General features: G+C 39.0%; 1 protein-coding gene across 1 annotated transcript in view; it reads right to left on the bottom strand.

Annotated features, from left to right (window-relative positions):
* TBC1D12 (TBC1 domain family member 12) overlaps window positions 1-19,775 on the bottom strand; it is a 62,705-nt gene that overhangs the window by 30,502 nt on the left and 12,428 nt on the right. The window contains exon 2 of the mRNA XM_084903479.1: window positions 12,286-12,409. Coding sequence (XP_084759605.1) covers window positions 12,286-12,409 — 124 coding nt within the window. The remainder of the gene's footprint in view (window positions 1-12,285; window positions 12,410-19,775) is intronic.

Below are 19,775 nucleotides of genomic sequence, written 5' to 3'. Positions count from 1 at the left end.
ATCTGGTAAAAATATTAGGCAGACAAAAGAAATAAAAGTCACTTTTTTCCGTAAAGCAAACTAAAATGTGAATTTCTATTACATATGGTAGGAGAGAGGAAGATAAAACTGCACTAGATTAATGAGCCAAGGTTTTAGGAAGATGTTCTTGGTTGCCTTCTAAGGTACCAGTTGTCCAAGTCCAATTCTGAATAATCTACAAGCAGATAAATCTACTTTTAAAACCTTCACACAAATCAATGAAGGAAATATTGACACAAAATAATTCCATTAAAGTGTTGTGAAGATCTCTGAACTTCTAATCAAATGGTTTTAAATTCCAACCTACGTTGAATCTTGCTTCTATAAATCTACCTACTTACTCTAAATTTAAACAAGTAACCATTATATCTTATCCAATAATATGTCCAAAGACTGTTAAAGATCTCACCGTTACTATTATAGTACCTCATTATCTGGAGTTTCATTTTCTGTGGTTTCAGTCACCTGAGGTCAATTGTAGACCAAAATATTAAATGGAAAATTCCAGAAACAAACAATTTATAAGTTTTAAATTGCACCCAGTCTTGAGTAGTGTGATGAAATCTCAGCCATCCCGGTGGGACATGAGTCATCCCTTTTAGCCTAGTAGTCCTGTGGGTTATCAGATAGCAGTCTCTCAGTAGTTTTCTAGGTTATCGTAAGGGCGGGCTTGTGTTCACAATGTTCACGTTAGGCTTGTCGCCTTAGCCTATGTCACAATGCATACATCATTCACCTCACTTCATCTTATCACATTGGTTATTGTATCATCCTACAACTTCACAAGAAGGGTAAGTATAGTGTAAAAAAATATTTTGAGACACAAAGAGAGACTACACTCACATAATTTTTATTATAGTATATTGTTATAATTGTCCTATTTTATTATTAATTATTGTTGTTAATCTCTTGCTGTGCCTAATTAATAAATTAAACTTAGTCATAGGTATGTCTGTATCGGAAAAAAACATAATATATATATACAGGGTTCTGTACTATTCATGGTTTCAGGCATCCATGGGGAATCATAAATAAATAGGGAACTGTTATGGCTTTTAATTTTCCCTTTCAAAAAAAAGTTTATGACCTTATGATTTAATGTGTTCATGTTGACCAATGTTACCCCAATTTAATAAATATTTTTAAAAAATCAAGCTACTTCTTTCTCATCACCAGGTAATAATACATATGTACATTTTTCATGAAATTCTCAAAGATTTACTCATTGATTTCAAGAGTAAATTTGCAAGCCCACTGGCAACTAGAGAAGACACTAATTTAAATGAAAAAAGAATTCAATACACTTAAGAATAATCCATTGTTTCATTTATGGCTGTACTTAAACACACACACACACACACACACACACACACACACACTTATTGATTTTTTTACAGAGAGGAAGGGAGAGGGATAGTTAGAAACACTGATGAGAGAGAAACATGGATCAGCTGCCTGGGAAAGGCCCCTGAGCTGTTTGTCATCTGAATCCAGTGGCAGAGACATGCCCTGGAAACATACCTTGCCAGAGGCAGATGTTTTGTCAGTCTGACCTTTAGCTCAGGCACCAGGGGGTGGATTTCATTATCTAAAGCCAGCCAAACTACAGGAACAAACAGGATTATCCAGGTCCATCCAAAAGTGATGATTACAAAGAAGCCACAAGAATGTACGTATTTTCTTTATCTTTAAGAAAAGAAAACTTCCTGGTATTTTACTGTATAAAATAAACGTGCTGTACTGGCTCTGGGTCCCTGTCTCTCCATCAGAGGACAGCTGTCCCACCAAGTCCCAGCTTTCCCTACTGTTTTTGTGTCTGTCTCTTTCATTTTCTCTATCCCCCATCGCTCCTACTCAGGACTCCTGTCTACTCTCTAGCCATGCTGGTCACGGAAAAGAGAGAAATATTTATATCTGGCACCCAGATCCAGGTACCTGAACACTGGGGAACTCTCAAAAGTCAGGCAAGGGAAATGCTCTGGGAGTGCGTGCACAAGAAACTCAACTAGTAAGGTAAGGAGCGTAAGGTAAGAACTGGTGTAAAATATGGGATATTTCAGGGTCTCAAGAAAGAGACCTCTACTCTCAAATGCTTAAAACTATGCTCAAAGCTTCTTGATTTCTTAAGCTTTGTTCCTATTCCTACATTCATACTATGGTCTTTAATTCGCAATTGCCTTGATCCAGCAAAGGAGAGTTTAAGAATGTCTAAGCAGGGAGTGGCCACAGCTTTACGCCTACAGTGGAGGGGTATGAAACTCTTAAAAATACCACTTCCCCTCTCTGCGCCACCTCTACCTCTGCATGTTGCTCCTGTGCCCGCAGTCAAGAGCGCACCTGATAAAGATTTACCTCGTAATTATGAGCAGGAGCTAGAGTTTGAGGCAGAGTGGGACAAGTGTCACTGTGAGCGGGATCAATCAGGTGATAGAAAGATTTTGCTCACAGCGGCCAGCCTTTACGGCTGGATTCAGAAGCTTGACTTCATATCTCATTTTGCTGGAGGCTCAAACTACTTGTAGTGGGCTGAACCAACTAGAAAAGATTAAAGGAATTTCTTAGCAGTTGCCAATAATTCTTTATCTTAAAAAATCTTTCCCTTCCAGGCCACCAGAAACTCTTAGCTAGTTAAATTTCTTTCTATGTGTCTTTATCGTAACTTTAATTTGCTTTTCTCTGACTTACGATTTTTATTGTGCTGTGTTAAAATTTTAAGATTAATTTGAAAGTGAAAAATCTATAAAAATTGCAACCCAGGGAAGTTTAAACAAAGGTCAGCTAATTCCAAGCATGCCTGTGATGCAAAAACATGTGTAGGCCAGCCCTGGGGATGTGAAGCATATAAATGGAAGAGCAGTAGGCGTGTCCCCCCAGCTTTTTCTCTAAGTCTATTTCTTTCACCAGGTAGGGGAAGTTTTCTGTCACAATTTCTTCAAGTAGGTTTTCAGTATCTTGCTCTCTCTCTTCTTCTGGCACCCCCATAATTTGGATGTTGGTACGCTTGAAGTTGTTCCAGAGGCTCTTTACACCATCTTCAACTTTTTGGATTCATTTTTCTTTTTGCTTTTCTGGAGGAGTGTTTTTTGCTTCCTTATATTCCAAATCTTTGACTTGATTCTTGCAATCTTCTAGTCTCTGTATAATATTTTTTTAGGTCTCTGTATAATATTTTTATTTCAGTTAGTGAATGCTTAATTTCTAGTTAATCCTTTTTCATATCCTCGAGGTTCTCATTAAATTTATCAGCCTTTTCTAGGAAATTCTTGAAAAGCCTTATAACTGTGGTTTTGAACTCTAATCCAGTCTTTTGCTTTCATCCATTTTATTCATTTGTGGCCTCTTTGTCTTCACATTTTAGCTGCTTCCTTGAGTTGATGGAATGGTTTTGTGGGCTAGGTGTCCTGGCAGGGCCCAGTGGCTCAGCCTCCCCAGTTACCTGAGGTGGACATTCATGGTGCACCCTTGGGGGCTGTGTGTGGAGACTTGAAGTTAAGCCTTGGTTGTTGTTGGTATCACTGGGGGAAGTTGACCTCCAGGCCAATTAGCTGTGAGGATCAGCAGTGTCTCCGCTGGGAGGGCTTTTGTGCTCAGCTTGGGTGGGGCAGAGTCTCAGGGCTGAGCAGACAGCCTTGGTTTCCTGGGAGCTCTGCCCTACAAGGCCCATGTCTCATTGTCCCATGGCAATGCCTGCACACACCTCTGAGAAAAGGCTGTCCTTAGTTTCGCCTGCTACCAGACAGTCCAGTTTCTCCCCAATGTGTCTGGGTACCCAACGTCTCACCCGGAAGTGAATTTCAGTGCAGTTGGAGGTTTTGTTTCCCTTCTGAATGAGGAAGCTAGTCCTGCACGCGTATGCATGATGCCAGCCATCAGTGCCGCGAGTCTCCAAGCACCACTGTGAGTCACCAAGCAGTGCCGTGAGTCTGCCAGCCGCGTATTCAGCCGCCCACCCTTTCCGTGTGCGTGGATCTCTCCACACTTGTCCTTCACAGCTCCTCGGTGTTACAGTGTCCTTTTATCTTTCCTTCTAGTTGTAGAATTCCCACTCAGCCAGCTTTCCAGTGGTTCTGGATGATGTCTGCTCTGTCTTCCAATTGCAATTTTGAAATTGTTGTGCTAGGCAGCAGTATAAGTATTTACCTATGCCACCATCTTGGTTTCTCTCTGCTGCCATCTTGGTTTTTCTGAATAGCTTTTGAAAGAAGTAAAATATGCCCTAGCCAGTTGCCTTATTGGAGTGTAGTCCCTAAGCGTTGCCGGTTTGATTCATCATCAGGATACATGCCTGGGTTGTGGGTTTGATCCCTAGTAGGGGCACAAGCGGGAGGCAACCGATCAATGTTTCTCATATTGATGTTTCTGTCTCTCAAATCAATGAACATGTCCTCTGGTGAGAATAAAAATAAAAAGAAATAAAATATGGAACTGGAGAAATAAAGAATAGGAACATCTCTTCCAAAGACAATATGAAAACCAAAATAACCTAATATATATAAACCAAAATAGTCAATGTGAACATTTCTACCACCTCAAGACCATGTCTGCTCAAGATAAAGAGGTTCTCTTCCTCACCTTGATCCAAGAGCCAGGGAAACCACCTTGCTTGGAGTAGGAAATTAAAGGTTATGCTGATTATGATACTTTTACTAATTCTCAATTTTCTTCCTTGAGGAGCAGCATTTCATATCTCTCTGACACATAGGATTGCTTGAGAAAACTTTATCTTGGTAAAGTTATTAGCACAATTTAAAAAAATATATATTTTTATTGACTTCAGAGAGGGAAGGAGAGAGAGATAGAAACATCAATAATGAAAGAGAATCATTGATCAACTGCCTCCTGGATGCCCCCTCCTGGGGAGTAAGTCTGCAACCCAGGCGTGTGCCCTGATCAGGGATGGAACCATGACTTCCTGGCTCATAGTTTGGCACTCACCAGAGCCACACCGGCTGGGCAGTACGATTTTGTTTACTCTAATTTAAAGCCTATCATAATATAAAAGTCTGACTGACATAAAGATAGAATGAATGCAACTTTTATTATAACTTTGGTATTCAAACTGTATTTATGGAATCAAATCACAGGTAGTCAGAGTGTTTTCAAACTGCAACCCCTTCCAAGTCTGTCTCTTATAAAAAGAAAAAATTCCCACCCCCAAATCCCACCCTATTCAATTTGAGAACTTGTTTTTATTCTTTTATTTTATTTTTAAATATTTTTTTGGAGAGAAGAAGGGATAGACAGTCAGTAACATCGATAGGAGAGAAACATCGATCAGTTGCCTCCTGCATACCTCCCACTGGGTATGTGCCTGCAACCAGGGTACATGCCCTTGACCGGAATTGAACCTGGGACCTTTCAGTCCGCAGGCTGACGCTCTATCCACTAAGCCAAACCGGTTAGGGCTGTTTTTACTCTTTTAGTTTACTAACTAATTTAAACTTCTCTCTTAAAGTTCACACTTCTTCCCTTTCCCAGAAGCTCAGGCCTAGAAGTATTATTATAAATTCCTCTCTGAATCTTCAGACCACACAAATTTTTATAAAAATTAATTTATTTTTACATAGGTAAGACAATAATTTATCATGAACTATAAATAAAGAACATATATGCAGCTGCAAAGGTAGTTATTTACTACCTTTCCAATGTGATAATACATTAGGTAAATAAAAGTGAAAATAAACATGCAAGGCTCTAACATTTTTAAGGGTTTTTCAAAAATAAATTCTGAACATTGTCCACACCCTCCATAATTTAACAACCATGAAGGAAGTCACTAAGTCAAATTTTACACTCAAGATATCTAAATTTATGCATAAAGCCAATGAATTCTTCTAAAATGTTCTAATACTACACACACCAATAAAGTCAGTAACCAAAATATAAAGCTTTCAAAATGTTATATATTTAGCTGCTGCTCATATTCAAATTCTTGTTATTGTTCCTGCAATAAAAAACTTCCAAAGCAAAGGTTTAACTGAGGAGGATAATATATTCTATTTTTTCACAATTTGAAGTGCAGAGATTAAGAAATCTGTGTAATGTCTTAAAACTTTTTTCTTGCTTGTCAAAAGTTACGTGAAAGTGATTCAATCATTGAACTAAAACTTCACTCAGAAAAATACATGAACAATTAAAAACTTGAAACATCATCTAAGTACTACAATCTCATTTTCTCATTTAAAATGCCAATATGTAGAGTGTCGGCCAGCAGACTGAAGGGTTTGATTCCAGTCAAGGGCATGCACTTCAGTTGTAGGCTCCATCCCCGGCCTTCGATGGCACTTGGGAGGCAACCAGTCAATATATCTCTCTCGCAACGATGTCTCTCTCTGTCTGTGTCTCTCCCTTTCACTCTTTCTAATAGTCAAAAAATATCCTTGGGTCAGGATTAACAAAAAAGATGCCAATATAAAAACAGTGCTTAGCAAAAAAATAAATTACTTTCTACTGAAAGATGGTCAGTTTGACATATTAGGGTATATATTCAATTTGGTATGAAATCATGTTACAATTAAACATGACTCATTTATAATCATTTTCACTTGCAATTTGGCGCTCATAAGATAAACTATGTAGCTCTCTTCAAATTTTGGCCTATTAATTTAGAAAAAACAAAAATTTAAGGTCAATTAAACTACAATATAATTGAAATACTATTTATAATTAATTGTTGCAATTTTTAACAGGGCTCACCAACTGGTTGAAAAGGCCACAAGCAGGAATTTCACACCTGCAAAAAAACACATGTGATAATCCTCATAAAATAACATTATGAAATATTACTCATGATTTGGGAAGTGAGTATCAAGTTAAGTCAAACTTGAATTAATTTGATTTTGCTCTTATCATAAAGTAATTTTTATGTTTCTTTAATGTTAACATGGGGAGCTAAAATTGATGAGATCTTTAATAAATTTACTATAAGAATACAATTTAAAAAAATTTAACTTAGTTATCTTTTACCTATGAACTTCATGTATCTCTGAAAAGCTATAGATATACAAAATGTAAAGTTAAATAAAGCAAAACAAAATATATATGTGTATAGACACATACATACAGAGGTACTTTGTTTTAGAAATGTTACAGAAAGCCGAGACCGGTTTGGCTCAATGGATAGAGCGTCAGCTTGGGGACTGAAGGGTCCCGGGTTCAATTCCGGTCAAGGGCATGTACCTTGGTTGCAGGCATATCGCCAGTAGGGGGTGTGCAAGAGGCAGCTGATCGATGACTCTCTCATCGATGTTTCTAACTCTCTATTTCTCTCCCTTCCTCTCTGTACAAAATCAATAAGATATATTTAAAAAAAAATGTTACAGAAAAATATTTGTAACACCATATATATTTAAAAAATATACACATATAAAAACAATTGTTTTCCACATTAAAATACACTTTATTATTTATTTATTTTTATTGTTTAAAGTATTACAAATAGTAGTACATATGTATCCTCCTCCCCCATTGATAAAAATACATTTTAAAAGGCCTAAAAATGTGAAGGGAAAGTGAAATGAGACCTATCTTCCTATAACGTTTTCTATTTTATAGAGAAAATATAGTCATGTGTTATTTGTGTAATTAACAATTATTAGAGAAAAAGTTTATAAATCAAACCTTACTTTTCTATATAATTATTTTATAATCTATGTCTTTCCACTGGAAAAAAGTCTGGTCCAATACATAATCATACAAATACTTAAAAATATGATAACTACTTTCTGAATATCTGCTTTAAAATAATTATTCTATAAAATAATACCTGTGGGAGGGAGGGCATGTATGGAAGTGGGGGGGGGCAATGATAAGATATGTACACATATAATACCTTAATAAAAAAATAATACTAGTATTCTAATCTCCTATTAAATCTTAATGTTTTGTCATTCAAAAAGCAAGTAAGACAAATTTTAAAAGTTCAAAGGAATTTACTTTTCCATAGTACTTTTGGCATTGTTCACTTTTTCAGGCAGATTTTTACTGGAATTACTAGCTACCTTCATTTTTCTACAGGCTTACTAACTTAAGACTCTACCCTAAAACATGACAGATATGTCCTAACATTTTTCATGGCTTTACTAACAACATTGTCATTCTTTATTTGATTCCAAATAAATAACATCCATTTGAAAAGAGTTGTAGTAAAGGATCTCAAAAACAATTTTATATTCATAACTAGAGGCCCAATGCATGAAATTTGTGCAAAAGTAGGCCTTCCTTCCCCTAGCTGCCAGCACTAGGTTCCCTCTGGCACCCAGGACCCAGGCTTCCCTCCAGCCACTGGCAGGCACCCGGGACAGAGGCTTCCCTGGCAGCCCTGGCTTCGTCCGGAAGGTCGTCCAGAAGGAAGAGCGGTCTAATTAGCACATTATGCTGTGTTTTTAAATAAATATATATTTTATTGATTTTTCAGAGAGAGGAAAGTAGAGGGATAGAGTTAAAAACATTGATGAGAGAGAAACACCAACCAGCTGCCTCCTGCACACCCCTACTGGGGATGGCCTGCAACCAAGGTACATGCCCTTGACCAGAATCGAACCTGGAACCCTTGAGTCCACAGGCTGATGCTCTATCCACTGAGCCAAACCGGTTAGGGCTAGCACATTATGCTTTTATTATTATAGATGTTTTACAGAGTTTAAAAGTCAGGCAGGGCTGTTAAAAAATGTTTCAGGTAGGAACAGAGAAATACTATTATGCATATCGACCAAATGGCAGAACAACCCATCACTATGATGCACACTGACCACCAGGGGGCAGACGCTCAATGCAGGAGCTGCCCACTGGTGGTCAGTGTGCTCCCACAGGGGGAGTGCTGCTCAGCCAGAAGCCGGGCTCACAGCTGGCGAGCACAGCAGAGGTGGTGGGAGCCTCTCCCATCTCCACAGCAGTGCTAAGGATGTCTGACGACGCTTAGGACTGCTTCCCCTGTGGAGCGAGCCTAAGCCATCAGTCGGATATCCCCTGAGGGCTCCCGGACTGCAAGAGGGCACGTGCCGGGCTAAGGGACCCCTCTCGAGTAATCAGGCCTCTAGTCTATATATATATATATATATATATATATATATATATATATATGACTAATATGTTAAGTGTCTGTCCATCCGGGTAATGACATCATGCAGCAATGCCCAGCTTCCTCTCCCTAGCAACAACTAGTCTCCTTGCAGTTTCTTCAGCTCAGGAACATGACTTGCTTTATAGCCAGGTGGAAACATTTCACACTTCAACCAAATGTCTGTGAAGCATTTTCCCATGCTTCATTTCATTTGATTCTCACAGAAGTACTGGAGTAGGTAGATAGGAGACTTGAAGGAATCCTATTTTCTTTTCGTTAGCCAGAAAATGGAGATTTAGAAAGTTTAGAAACTTGGCCTGACTAAAAAGAAGCAAGCCATTGTAGACCTTGAAAACGACTTCAGGTTTTCTCACTGTGAAGAATATAGTCAAACACTGCTGTAATTAAATATTTTACCATTTGTTTTCCCTGCATGATCTACAATAATCTGCTTCGTGTTGTTATTTATTGCTGTGTTGCTGACAATTACCTGAAAGAGAAGCTGGGGTGCTTCACTGGGCTGGAAATAGTTGAGCTACATCAGAAAGCAGGTCAAATTAAGCAAGTTTATTCTATATATATAAAAAACTAAGTTGACTCGTGCATGCATGATACAGATAAAGCTCTCGCTGGTGCCAATTGCATGCGTATGTTTCAATCTGACATTGTCGATCAATTTGGTTGACACTTGTATTATAAAGGGCAAATAGCAATATTAAAATATTTCTTCTAATTAATTTCCTTTCAATATGCACAAATTTGTGCACTGGGCCACTTGTTATTAATGAAAGAAAATAATGCCCTTCTTGAAAATGACAATTGCAGGGAAGAGGACAGCAAAGTTAGACAAATGGAGAGCAGAAGACACACACACAGAAGTAGGGAAAGAGAAAGCAGAAAGGGAGAGGCAGAAACAAGTCCTATCACATGGTGAAAGAGATACATATTTTGCGGGTATAAAGGATCAGAGGAACAATTTCTATCTATCACACCTCCCCAAGATAAAGAGACCCATGAAAAAGGCACCAAAATACACACTAGTACCTACACACAACTTGAAAGTTCAAAACTTAAAAGTAGTAGCTGGAGAAATCACCATCTATAAAAACCCAGAGAAGGGGCTGTAGAGGACAGCAACTCCACTCTTTCTTCCCCTATGAAAATAAGAGTTGTTCTTTTCCTGGCCAGTCATCAAATATTCACCCTTTGCACTCCGAACCATTCTGGACATTGGCTACCAGCTACTCGACGCTACTTTGAGGCGGAAATGTGCATTGAATTAACTCAATTCCCCGTAATCACTAATAAACTGCAATGTCCCCCCTGAGAGGGGACTTCCGAGTGATATGCTAGAATTCCGATGTCCCCTGAGAGGGGACAGCGGAGTGCAAAGGGTTCACACAATATATTTGCAAAGAGAATGGCTTTCCAAAATAGAAAGCAAATTAAAGGCATACAGAATATCAATAAACAGGTCATTATCCACCCAATAATCTATTTAGACACCTACGAGAAGATATTTCAGAATGTTACTTTATATAAAGACATAAAAGTGTATGCACATGCACTTTTAAGGTAAATTATCATAAAGTAGAAATACAAAACCTTCAATAGCAAGACCACTGTTTTGCCTCTAGAGGGCGAACTTGGTCTTCTGAAAAACCTGACAGAGGTTATTTTCAGACTTTAGGAAAAAAAGTTAAAATTTAAAATCTTAGATAGCAAAGATTCACAAATTTTCTTGGTTAACAGTGCCCTCAGTGTCCTAGTAACTTTTTCATCAAGCCTCCCCAAATTAACAAAAATATCTAATAATTCTGTTTAATAACTATAGTAGTTATATCTAACAATTTAATAGAATTTATATCCTAACACTTAGTAGCCATTTGAAAACATGATATTAAATTAAACATAAATTAAAGAAAAAGAGTTTTATTTCACTCCTAAATAACCACATTACTAATTGAGCATGTATACTGTATAATTTCTCAAAACTTGAAATTCGATTAGATATTATCACCCTCATTTTTCCTGTCCCACACTTACTTTGCACAGTATCTGATTTTTATGAAATCCTCAGAAAAATTAGATTCACAAAAATATGGAAAGAATATAGTGCCATTTAATGTTGAAATTGCATACTACTTCAAGCTAAAAGTCTACCATATCTGACAGATGTGTAGTATCACTGAATTTGCCATGGTTCCCCCATTAGCTGAAACACCTGGGTGCCTGAGTACACACCTTGGGAATCAGCACAGTTTTAAGTTCCAGCAGCTATTTAAACTAGTCAACATTTTAATTAATTGTAAATAAAATTAACTGTAAGTAATGTTTTTAAAGATCTAAAAATTATTTTCCTATATTATTTTTGGGAACAATCTTTTGAGCAATAAAAGGAACACTATTAAATGCTTAAAGGAAGGTATTTTTCCAATTTGAATGATGATTATTGCCTTACTGTCATTGTTTTTATAATGCTGGTTGTGTTAAATCTGATAAACTATAATTGGGAAGCAGGTAAAAAGGAAATTTATTATATATCTCCTGAGCAACAAATTCTCCTAATTTAAAAATGCTACAAATTGATCCAGTCTTGCTGTTTTCCAGTCTCATCGATCTCCTAGTACTGAGGAGCACAAATTTAGGAGTCAGGTAAGACCTGAAATTCTTAAATCTCAAGAATAGAAATATTAATACAGATATTAAAAGAATTAGCTTCTAAACGACTAAAAAAGATTATATATTCACTCATCTCACAAAGTCCTTGGTTTAGACAGAACACCAGAAAAGTAATTATAGAGAGAGTTCAACCTCAAACTCTACTCCGTTTTTCTTTTTACTATTTTATAAGTTCACAACTACTTATCTCCATAAAATCTGTGCCACTGGCAAATGCTACCATGTTCGATTTGAAGTCAAAGTCTGTGATGAGAGTAGTTAGCTAACAACAATGATAACAAAAGGCTATCCAAGGAATAACTAGGAAACAAAAACAGTATTATATTACTTTCAAGAATTTTCACAACCTTAAGATAATTGAAAATGTGTCATATTTTAAAAATATATTAAGGTTGCTATAAATATCTATAATTCCAAAATTTCATATGTATAAAAATATAAATGAAAGTAGGACATGGTTAATTATCAAGAAAATATATTTGAAAAACTAAGATAAAGCACATGGCTATGCTAGTACTTACCTGCTGAATAATTTTGGAAGTTTTCTGAAGATTCTCTCTGGGAGGAACTTGACCAAATAATTTCCAACCAGGAGCACTATGAACAACTGATTTGAGTTCCTTTGTCCTTTTTGAAAAAAGGTTTCTGAAATATAGAAAAGTTACATGAATTATGTTTTTTTAATGATAACCAGGGAACTACTTAATAATAATTTCTAAAGTAAGTTTACCGTATTTTCCGGCGTATAAGACGACCCCCTAATTTTACAGTTAAAACATAGGTTTAGGCCTATATTCGCTGTTTAAGACAACCCCCCACTTCCGAGGCAACACCAGTTCTTTTTTTAATAGACCGCCTCTCTGACTCTGGCCAATCTGAGCAGGCTTTTTACTAGAACACAGTGTCGTCTTATACGCCGGAAAATACGGTACTCCCAAGACAAACACAAAATAACTTTAAATAAAATTACTTCTACTACTTATACTCTCATTATACTAACAAATATCAATTAAAAATACCTGCCTGTATAGATATATTAGAAAAGTCATCAAAAAAGACATTAGAGAGATAAATTGGAGAGAAAATGACAGCTTTCAATAAGATGTAAATATTTGCTTCAAATCACCTATAAAGTGACTTGAATTGAATATACATGCATGCACTTGACAATAAAAGACAAGAAATTGAGAACAACGAAGCTTAAGAGAACCTATATGAAAAATGTGAAGGATTAAGTAACACTCTTTTGGGAAAATGCTATTTAGTGATTTTCAGTAATAATTTGATACTGTTTGTAATAAAAGGGCATCTACTGACCCTTCACTGTCATAATACATGCATATGTAAATTATTTTTTTCTAGGACAGGGTATGTACAAGGTAACTTACTGCAAAAAAGTATATAACTAAGAAGAAAAGTGTCTCTCACTGAAAAGAATAAAAAAGAAAAAAAGAAAAAGAAAGAAATAACCTCAACAGAAAACCTTGTTCCAACATGCATCATCATTACAATCATAATAAGTTCAGAATGAGGTTTAAATTCTCATTAAATAATAAAAAACAAAACAAAGTCAATACTTTAAATTTTCATATCTAAAAGACTTTGGTTACTATAAGAAATTTCCATAAAAGAAATATGAGCTCACAGGCATCCAATTACTAAGAAAGGCCATCAGATAATGTTCCACATTAATTTCTTATGCCACAAAGACATTTTGGATTGGGTTTTCAGTTTATGTCCTGCCACAAAAATTACTTAGAATGTAGCTAACTGGCATACATCTGCAATAAAAAGTAATTTTAAAATATTTTTCGAATTACAGGCCCTGGCAGGGTAGCTCAGTTGGTTAGATGTCATTCGGATGTGCCAAGATTGCAAGGTTCGATCCCTGGTCAGAGCCCATACAAGAATCAAGCAATGAATGGATAAATAAGTGGAACAACAAATCGATGCTTCTCTCAGTTCCTTCCTCTCTAAAACCAATCAATAAAATTTAATTAAAAATAAAATGACATTATAGATTAAATGGGCTTTACTGATTAACCTAGAAGGGAATCTCCACTTTATTACATTTTGAGGGGGAAAACCCAATGAAAAGTTACATAAATAAGCCAATAATGTGTAATACTCTGTTCTTTTAATGCACCATCCCTTATCCCCCTCCCCCCCATCCACTATCAGGGGAATGGTGAAGTAGAAATATCAATGCAAATAAATGTGGGGGGCTGAAGACAGACACACACACTTCCCTTTTTCCTATAGCCCCAAATATTCAAATTTCTTACACTTAAATCAATACTAAAAGCTCCTTAGCAAAACAAACCAAATGTGTTCAAGCACCCATGAGAGAGAAGACCATTCTTTCTCTCTATATTGCAGAGGTAGTGCTTGACTCTATGAATGAGACTTATATGGCAGTGATGGGGATAAGGGTCATTCTTATTCTGTATTCTTCTAGTCTTGGGGTAGGGGTAGAAGGAAGGGACACTCCCTGCTTCTCTCAGCTCCCTATTCATTCCCATCTGTGAGCTGAAATTTGGTGCCAGACATTGCTGCGTAATAGCAGAGAGGAATCAGTTTGTTCTGTGTCCTAATATGAGGCTAAATTAGTGTCCTCTGCACTCCTCTGTCCCCTGTCCCCACAGGAAAGGCCTTGCTGTGTTAGCTGGATAAGCTTAAATCAGGTGAAGTATTAGGAGGCCCACTGCAGCCAAAGGCATGTCTTTCCATCTGGATTTCATCAATATTAAAGCTGATGTTGTGAAGTCCCATTTGTCTGTATCCTATGTCTTTTTTCCTGTTGATTCCAAACTCAGAAGTGTTGAGAGGTGTTATTTAATGGTTCTGCCTAAACCCAACAGTCAAGTTTTTATAAGTTGTAAAGTATCTTATTGTTTTAGATATGTTGGAAATACTTAAAAATGTTTCCTAGTTGAGTTTGTTTTTCCTCTCTCATTCTGTACCACATTTTGTCAGTATATATAGAAAGCAGGGAATGATAATGGTCATCCATCTTAAAAATAAAAATAAAAATAAAAATAAAAATAAAAAATTCCAAGAAAAAAACTGATGTAAGAAAGAGGAAGAGGAAGGACAGAAAAAAAAAGCCCTAGCCTTCTCTCTTATGGCTTTTATAGTAAAGGTTGATAAATGAATGAATGGCTCTTACTTGTTAATACCTGTTAATATTTGCTTCACAAATCTATGTCTATTTCACTCTTCCAAGATTTCTTTTACCACACAAAGAGTTACACCCAGCCCTAACCGGTTTGGCTCAGTGGATAGAGCGTCAGCCTGCGGACTGAGAGGTCCCAGGTTCGATTCTGATCAAGGGCATGTATCTTGGTTGCAAGCACATCCCCAGTAGGGAGTATGCAGGAGGCAGCTGAATTGATGTTTCTCTCTCATCAATGTTTCTAACTCTGTATCCCTCTCCTTCTCCCTTCCTCTCTGTTAAAAAATAAAAAAATAAAAATCAATAAATATATTTAGTTTTAAAAAGAGTTACATCCTACCTAATAAAGAGTGAATATGCTAATTGACTGTCATGCACTCACAAAGATGGTGGTGCCCACAGCCAATAAGGAGGGAATATAATTGACTGTCATGCCTCAAATATGGCAGCGCCCAGTCCCCTCAGCCCCCCAGGTGCTTGAACTGGCCCGAGGCACAGGCAAGCCTCAGATATCAACTGCCCAGCTGCCCAGGGCCACCTGAGGCTCAGGTAACCAGGGCTGGCCAAAGCTTGTGCTGCCAACAGTGGCAGCAACAGAGGTGTGATGGGGGTGTCACCTTCCCCGGATTGCCAGGTCACTTCCCTCCCTGAGGGCTCCCAGACTATGAGAAGGGGCAGGCTGGGCTGAGGGACCCCCCCAAGTGCATGAATTTTTATGCACTGGACCTCTAGTCCTATCTAATAAAAGAGCAATATGCAAATTGGCTATGCCTCCTCTATACCCACAAGTTCACACTCGCCAGCCAATCAGGAGCGAGTATGCAAATTAAACCAAGATGGCTACAGACACAGAGCAAGAAGGAGGCTTGGGTTTTCCTGGCAATGGAGGAAGCCAAGCTTCCTGGCACACCCTGTCTGGCCCAGGCCTCCACTGAAGGCTACAAAGTTTCAATTACACAAGATAAATAAATCCCAACAAAAATGGCTGTGGCCATGGAGCAAACAGGAGGCTTGGGTTTCCCAGCGATGGAGGAAGCCAAGTTCCTGGCCTGCCTTGGCCTCCACTGAAGGCTACAAAGTTTCAATGATAGAAGATAAATAAATCCCAGATACCAGGGCCTCCGCTTGGGTTATCAGGGGGAGTGGCTGTCCTACAAACCACCATAGGCCCCTCGCCCAGGCCACCCCACGCCCTAAGGGAACCCCCATCCTGATCTGGGACACTCTTTAGGGCAAACCAGCTCAACCCCACCCATGCATCAGGCCTCTATCCTATCTAATAAAAGAATAATATGCAAATTGTCTGTCACTCCAACGCACAAGATGGCTGCCCCCATGTGGTCAAATATGGCTGCCCCCATGTGGACATAAGATGGCTGCCACAAAATGGCCAGCAGGGGAGGGAAGTTGGAAGGGATCAGGCCAGCAGGGGAGGCAGTTGGGGGTGACCAAGCCTGCAGGGGAGGGCAGTTAGGGGCAATCAGGCTGGCAAGGGAACAGTTAGGCATCAATCAGGCTGGCAGGGGAGTGGTCATGGGGTGATCAGGCCAGTAGGCAGAAGCGATCAGAGGCAATTACGAAGGCAGGCAGGAGAGCAGTTGGGAGCCGGCAGTCGGACATCCCTCGAGGGGTCTCAGATTGGAGAGGGTACAGGCTGGGCTGAGGGACACACACCCCCGTGCATGAATTTCGTGCACCGGGCCTCTAGTATAATATAAAAGAGTCAGACCACTTGCCTACAACACCAAAGTTAACCTAAAGGGGCAAATTTTATTATACCATGTAAGCTCTCTGCTCATGATTTCCAACAGAGCAGAATCTCCAGTGCTTGGGTCTTTAAGAATTGGCAAACCGAATTATTAACTTGTGAGACAAAACCATGTAAATTCCATAGTTTCTCAGACTGAAATTTGACACTACAGAAAACTGGCTGACTTTTTACTGTCAACAATGTCAGCTCTAGCAAAATCTTTCCAGATTCATTAGATATATTCTGAACGTCACTAAAATGGAATTGTACATTTAAAAGGGGTCAGAATATTTACTTTTCCAAACAGGGAGGGGGGAATCATACTTCAATCAAAAGAGTAAATATCACTTTAAAAAGTAGAAATCATGAACTGATCTTCCAACTGACTCAGTAGAAGTTGCACTGCTAAGAACACATCAACTTCCTGGACTTTGTACTACGTTTCCACAAAGTATAATTGAAGGCCAAAAAGAAAACATTATCTAGTGATCATGGAATGCCACAGTTGACTACACAATTAATTCAAAGAAGTTTAAGTACTGTGTCTTAAAATGCAGTACTTTGGCTACCCTTGAGTATTTGGGATTAAAGATCTGGCATGAAAATTACTTACATTCTTTCCAAACCTCAATCATTTTTCACTTGAAAAAGACTTTCAGCTAACTACACACACACACACACACACACACACACACACACACAAAGTACTTTCTTTTTTTTTTTTTGCCAGACTTTTTAAAATTTTAAGAATTTTCTTTTTTTTTCAGGCTGTTTCTGGCTCTTGTCTTTGTCCCTATTACAAATTCTAAAAATTAAAAAAAAACTAATACAGATTTTTATTTAATGCACACTGCTTAACTAATCTAAGTATTTCCACAGATAAAAACTATTAAAAAAGAACAGAATTCACTATCATTTATTCTGTAAAAAAAAAAAATAGAATTTCAAGACTGAAAGTGATTAAGGTTATACTTTAAAAAAAAAAAAAAAAAAAAAGTATTTTAGAGCTGCCAGTGACTTTAGAGAGTAACCAGGTCAAAGGTCTTCATCAAGAACCAATAAACCGCCAGGACCGGTTTGGCTCAGTGGATAGAGTGTCGGCCTGTGGACTGAAAGGTCCTGGGTTCGATTCCGGGCAAGGGCATGTACCTTGGTTGCGGGCACATCCCCAGTAGGAGGTAAGCAAGAGGCAGCTGATCGATGATTCTCTCTCATCGATGTTTCTAACTCTCTATCCCTCTCTCTTCCTCTCTGTGAAAAATCAATAAGATATATTAAAAAAAAAAAAAAAAAAAAGAATCAATAAACCAACATGAATGGGCTAGAGGAGGTGCATAAGCCTCAAATACCACGGGCACCATTTAAAGTAAACATTGTGCTTATGAACATTTTTTTCTTGGGCAGCTATGTAGAGCTTTCATCAACTTCTCCAAGGAGTTAACATGACCCCTTTACCCCCAGAAAAGTTCATGAGCCACTTGCCAAGGTCACACCACTAACTAGTGTTTGAGCCAGGTCTCTTGCACAGATCCTTTTCTTCCTAATCACACTTATCTTGTTCATGTCCTCCACGGAACAATCAAGATGTAAGAATTTCCACAACCATTTCTTTCATCATACATATTTGCCAAAAGACCTCTTGATTTTTATTTAAACAGTTCAAAAATATAAATTATTTTCTTCTTTCTCCTGGATTCATGTCAGCAAGTCACCTTATGATATGTCTTATTTGTTATAGCAAATAAATTTCAGGCAATATCTTATTGATTAAGATATTCTTATTCTTTTGTTGCAGAAGAGGACAAAACTAAATATAATTAAGAAAAAGAAAAATTATAAAAATACAAGAAGCCCAGTGCATGAAATTCGTGCAATTCGGGGGTGGGGGTGGAGTCCCTCAGACCAGCCTGCACCCTCTCCAATCAGGGACCCCTTGGGGGATGTCTGACTGCTGGTTTAGGCCCGATCCCGCACCCGCAGTCAGACATCCCTCTGGCAATTTGGGACCGTTGACTCCTAACCACTTGCCTGCCTGCCTGGCCACCTCCCAACTGCCCCTTGCTGGCCTGACTGGCTGCCCTTCAATTGCCCCCCTGCCAGCTGGCCTGGCCACCTAACTGCCCCCTGCCAGCCTCGCTGCCCCCCCATCTGTCCCCCTGCCGGCCTGCCTAGTCGTCCCCCAACTACCTCCCTGCTGGCCTGATTGCCCCCTAACTGCTCCCCTGCCAGCCTGGTCACCCCCTAACTATCCAGAAGGAAGTTGGATGTCCAGAAGATGTCTGGTCACCTGGTCTAATTAGCATATTCCCCTTTTATTAGTATAGATGGGCCCAGTGTGCAAATTCATGCACCTTGAAAAGAACTGTGGGCAGTGAGCATGCGGTAGGTACAGGGGTGAGTCTCGGACCCTCCCACCACAGCCCCTGGTCCCATCTGCCTGAAGCCCCACTCCTGCCACCACCCCCACATGCTGATAGCGCTTACACCTGCTGACGGATGGTGCGGAGCGACTGGGCGTGGTGCCAGCTGCAGGTGTGAGCAGGGCTGGTGCTGTCAGCAGGTGCGAGTGGCAGCTGCTGCCCTGATCGCCCTTCAAGACCAGGGGGAGGTGGAAAAGCCCTCAGGAATGATTAGGGCCACTCACACCTGCTGATGGAGCTGAGTGATGGGGACCGGCACTGGGCACGGGCAGCGGATGCGTGTGGCGGCTGTGGCATCGGCAGCAGGTGCGAGCGCTGGGTGGGACCACAGCAGGCGGGAGCAAAGAATTTTTCAGTAACCACCAGAGGCTTGCCCCAATGGCAGCAACTGGCACTCCCCACTTTGGTCTGGGTGCCCCTACTCATCTGCTCCACCATCCCACCTTGGCCAACGGGCGCAATGTTCCGCACACGCCCCCTGCTGGTCTGCGCATGTCATAGCAGCCAGTTGTTCAGTTGTTCCACCATTCAGTCTATTTGCATATTAGTCTATTATATAGGATTCTTGATTTTGTGCTGGATACTATTTACACCATCTATCCAATGCTTCATTAAGAGAATATCCATTGCTCTAAGCCCAGTATAGTATCTAACATATTCAGAGGG

Source organism: Pipistrellus hanaki (assembly GCF_964339955.1).
Source record: "Pipistrellus hanaki genome assembly, chromosome: 14".
Taxonomy (NCBI): Eukaryota; Metazoa; Chordata; class Mammalia; order Chiroptera; family Vespertilionidae; genus Pipistrellus; species Pipistrellus hanaki.
The sequence above is the reverse complement of the archived record's forward strand: the minus strand, read 5'-3'. Positions and strand labels throughout refer to the sequence as shown.